The sequence below is a fragment of the Phaethon lepturus genome, unplaced genomic scaffold (assembly GCF_000687285.1).
Source record: "Phaethon lepturus isolate BGI_N335 unplaced genomic scaffold, ASM68728v1 scaffold24923, whole genome shotgun sequence".
Lineage (NCBI taxonomy): Eukaryota > Metazoa > Chordata > Aves > Phaethontiformes > Phaethontidae > Phaethon > Phaethon lepturus.
Window position 1 is genome coordinate 1042 of NW_010530071.1, and position 4097 is coordinate 5138.

The 4097-nt window shown below is 61.8% G+C and overlaps 1 protein-coding gene across 1 annotated transcript in view; it reads right to left on the bottom strand.

Annotated features, from left to right (window-relative positions):
* The window catches only part of AAAS (achalasia, adrenocortical insufficiency, alacrimia), a gene marked incomplete at its 5' end in the record, with an annotated part of 6967 nt that overhangs the window by 811 nt on the left and 2059 nt on the right, over positions 1-4097 (bottom strand). The window contains 8 exons of the mRNA XM_010284163.1: positions 18-99; positions 1192-1259; positions 1399-1492; positions 2053-2143; positions 2319-2379; positions 2577-2701; positions 2939-3059; positions 3204-3368. Coding sequence (XP_010282465.1) covers positions 18-99; positions 1192-1259; positions 1399-1492; positions 2053-2143; positions 2319-2379; positions 2577-2701; positions 2939-3059; positions 3204-3368 — 807 coding nt within the window. The remainder of the gene's footprint in view (positions 1-17; positions 100-1191; positions 1260-1398; positions 1493-2052; positions 2144-2318; positions 2380-2576; positions 2702-2938; positions 3060-3203; positions 3369-4097) is intronic.

Here is a 4097-nt window from a genome sequence, read left to right on the forward strand (position 1 = left end):
CCCCCGCCGCTACGCACCACGGCAGGAGCTCAAACACAGGGCTGTTGCGGGTGCGAAACACAGCGATGACCGTCTGGCTCCCGGGAGCGTCGGCATGCCCTGGAGGAGGGAGAGAGAAGGAGCAGTGAGGCTTTCCCTCGTCCGAGGGACTGCGCGGGCACACAGGCCCCTCGATGCCGGACCGGTGACACGGAGGTCAGGTTTTTGGGGGAAGCGGCTGTAGGCAGCTGGGCACTGCGGAGACCGGGGCAGAGAGACACCGAGGTGAGGAAACGCTGGCTGCGGACCGCGTCCTCCTCACACGGAGGCAAGCAGGATCCCGCGACGGGGCTTCCAAAGACCCTTGAGTGACTTAAAGCCGGCCCTGAGGTCTCCGGTAGCTGAGTTTGGCCGAGAAGGGTTTGGGCAAGAGATGAAGTGACTCCTTGGGGAACACCCCGGCCTGCGAGGCGTGACGTGGGGGCCCTGTCTCTCCCGTGTGAAGGTTATTTTCCACCCCACTGCCGTTTCTGCCCAGAGATCCTCATAAGACCTACCTGGAGGGGCAGAGGACAGAGGGGTGCCAGCTGTGAGAGTCCTTGTACTCTTGAGTTCCCCCCCCGCCCCTGGCTTCTTCCCCACCCAGCTTTAAGCACGGCAAAAAAACAAAACCCAAAAAAAAAACCCCAACAACACATCAATACCCCCCACAGTTCATGCTCCTTTTGGGCAACCTTGGGGGGGGGTGGTGGCCCCCTTCGGCTGCCCGCCCCGCCGGTGGCGTGCAGGGAGGCAGCCCGAGGCAGCAGCATCCCCGGCACCGCGTTCGGTGTTCCCTCAAAGGTCTGCTTTGTCTCGGAGCGAGGCCCGTCCCGGCTGCATCCAGGAGAGCCTGAATGGCTCGATTATCCCAGGGGTGCTCCGAAAAATGGAGCCAAGAGGCCCAGTCGTGCTCCAGACGGCATGTGGGCACGGTGGGAAGACGGAGACCTCGCAGGGAGGTTGGGATTCATCCCACGGGAAGCGGGGATGGAACTCCGACAGATGCGGAGGAGCAGAGTCACGGTGAGGAAGGACGGAGGGTGGGTGCTGCCTTCCCGCCCCGACTCCTCACCCCACTGGGGTTTGCACCCCTTCTGCTTGCTGGAGCGGGATTTTCAGGCAAAGGCCGGCGCTGGGGCAGGCAGGGTGGAGGCAGCACCTCCCTCTTACCTCTGATGATCACCGCGAGCCGCTCACCGGTGGGGTCCCACACCATGGAGTGGACTTCTCCTCCGATCCTGAAACCAGCACGAGCAAGCAGTGAGATTCCTCCCTCCAGCCAACGTCCCAGCGCCGGGGGGGCTGCTGCCGAGGGGGGCACGGACCCCCTCCACCTCCCAGGGCTTGCGTTAGGGCAACGGGTGCAGCCAGACCCACCTCTCCTCCCCATAGAGCGTCTCGAAGGTGGTCTCGGACAGATCTGCCACGATGGAAGCTGTTTTGGAGCCTCCCACTTGCCCTTGCATCTCCCCTGCAACAAACGGCCTGGTCACTTCTTGTCTCCTGCTTGAATTACTGCATGGATCATCTCACTCTGTAAATCACGCTTTTATTTCTGAAGTGATACAGAATGTCTCTCTGTTTCTTAGAGCAGCTGTGGAGCTATGTGCTGCTACCCCAGCAGCACCTGCCTATGTCTGGGTTGGAGGACAGAGAAAGTTTCCCCTCAACAAACACCAGGACCAGCTGCTTCCCCAGAAAAAACGCCATCCGCGAAAAAGCCACGCAAGCTGGGCATTTAACCCACTGTAAAAGTTTCCCTGCAAACTGTGATCATAACTGGGAGCAAGAAGGAATGTGAGGCGGGGAAAAGGGGCTCTCTGCTTTGGGAGAACCCCGAGACACCCTTCTCCCTGCATGACCTAGGTTTGCCTCTGTCCTTTTGCACCCAGTGGGCTGAAAAACGCAGCTAACAAACAAAAAGCCCATCTGGCCAAGCCCAGCCGCAGCCAAAAGCGAGAAGAGCGGCTTAGGGACCAGCTGCCGGGTCTGGGAAAGCTTCGCCTCGGCGGCCGGCTTGGGCAGACTCACCCCGGTATTCGGAGAAGGACAAGGAGTAGATGACGGACTCCCCCAGCACCGTGAAGAGCAGCCGGCTGCCGTCAGGGCTCCAGCACCCCGTCTGCGGGACACAGAGCCACGTTAACACCCAGTACCAGGCCGGGGAGCTGGCAGCTTGCGAGGGACTTTCTGGAGCCAGCTGGAACCGGGGGAGTTTTAGTAAAACCCCGTACGTGCCCCCGAGGGCCTTGGAGGCAACACGCGCCCCACACGGGTGGGAAACGCTCCCGTCCTACCTGGCAGCGTCCTTTGATAGTGGGCCACCGCTCGCACGTCCACATCTGAGCCTCCCACACTCTGCAAGAGAGACGGGCAGAAGTGAGCGGGACAAACTCCCAAAATCCGCCCCAGGAGGAGCCCAGGACGTCAGACACATCAGACGCAGGAGGAATAGGAGCAGTTAGGACCCAAAGAAGCCAAATCTACTTGGTTTTGGAGCAAACGAAAATTATAATAGGGGCTGAACTAAAACATCTGGCAGGCAGGGAGCTCACCTGAACACCGCAGAGGGAGTGGCTGCCAGGACCTTGCTGCCGTCCGGTGACCATGCCAAGTAAGTGACGCCGCCACCCCCAAACCACTGCAGCTGGACGCAGTTTTCGGTGGACACATCCCACACCTGAAGGAGAAGACGACGAAGAGGCTAACGACACCGGGACCCGAACGCTGACCGGGTAGTTAACGCAGCTTTGGGGGTGGATTCGTGTGGATTGGGGCATACAGACTGATGCTTTCAGGTCTAGTTCAAATTCAGGAGCTGCCTAATCCATCCCCTGAGGAAATGCCACCTGTCCCCAGCAGTCCCGCAGCCAAAACCGTCCCTTGGTGACCCCGCGGTGTGTTCACAGCCTCTTACCAGCATGGCCGTGTCGACCGGCGACGCCGAGAGCAGCAGCTCCCCGCTGGGGGCCCACGCCAGGCTGGTGACAGGGCTGTGCCCCGGGTAGGACAGAACCTGAGCGCAGCCGGACGAAGGTCTGGAGGGACGGAGAGAGAAAACACCGCGGCTGATCACGGGAAGGGCTGGCCCACGTGCCACCGAAAACCAGCACCGTGTCCCCTGACGGGACAGGCACCTGCCCGGAGTGAACCCAAAGCCAACCCAAATGGGGGGCTGTCACCTCGTGGAGAGGGAGGTGGGATCCAGGTGCCACACCAGGACACAGCTCTGGCAGGCGACGGCGAGGATGGAGGCGCAGAGCGGCTTCCAGGCCATGGCGGCCACGTTCCTCTGCAGGCGATGCTTCAGCGAGGGGATGGTGGCGCTGCCGGAGAGGAGGGAAGCGTGACAAGAGGAAAAACGGGGGAATCGAGTTCTCACACAGCCCGAGGTGGGCCACGGGCCGTCTCCCAGTGTCCTCTCGCCAGCTCTGGCCGCAGTGGAGGCCTAAAAGCGTAGAGTGGGAAGGAGGGGATGTGTCCCACTATGACCCGGTTGCGTGGGGAGGGGGACAGAGGAGATTGCAGCCAGGTGACACCGGTGCCGTGCAGCGAGCCAGAGCACACCTCGTGTGATCAAGTGCTGCCCACGGCCCGGCCCCAGGGTGGGAGATGGCACTTGCTGGCTTGAAATCCCAGCTGGGGGAGAGTGCCTCAGAGAGTGGGAAGGAGGGGATGTGTCCCACTATGACCCGGTTGCGTGGGGAGGGGGACAGAGGAGATTGCAGCCAGGTGACACCGGTGCCGTGCAGCGAGCCAGAGCACACCTCGTGTGATCAAGTGCTGCCCACGGCCCGGCCCCAGGGTGGGAGATGGCACTTGCTGGCTTGAAATCCCAGCTGGGGGAGAGTGCCTCAGCGCCCGTCCTGGCTGCCCCCAGGAGCGGAGAGGGAAAGAAAAACCAAAGCTTAAGTAAGGCCGGAGATTTTTGGAGACGTCCTTGCAGAGCTCCTGCTACGCAGCAAGAAGTTCTGGGGACAGACGGTGCCGGCGAGAGCAGAGCCCGAGCGAACACCGAGGCAGCGCGGGGCAGAGGCGCCGGGGGCATCCTCGGGACGTGCTGGAGGCGGAAGTGA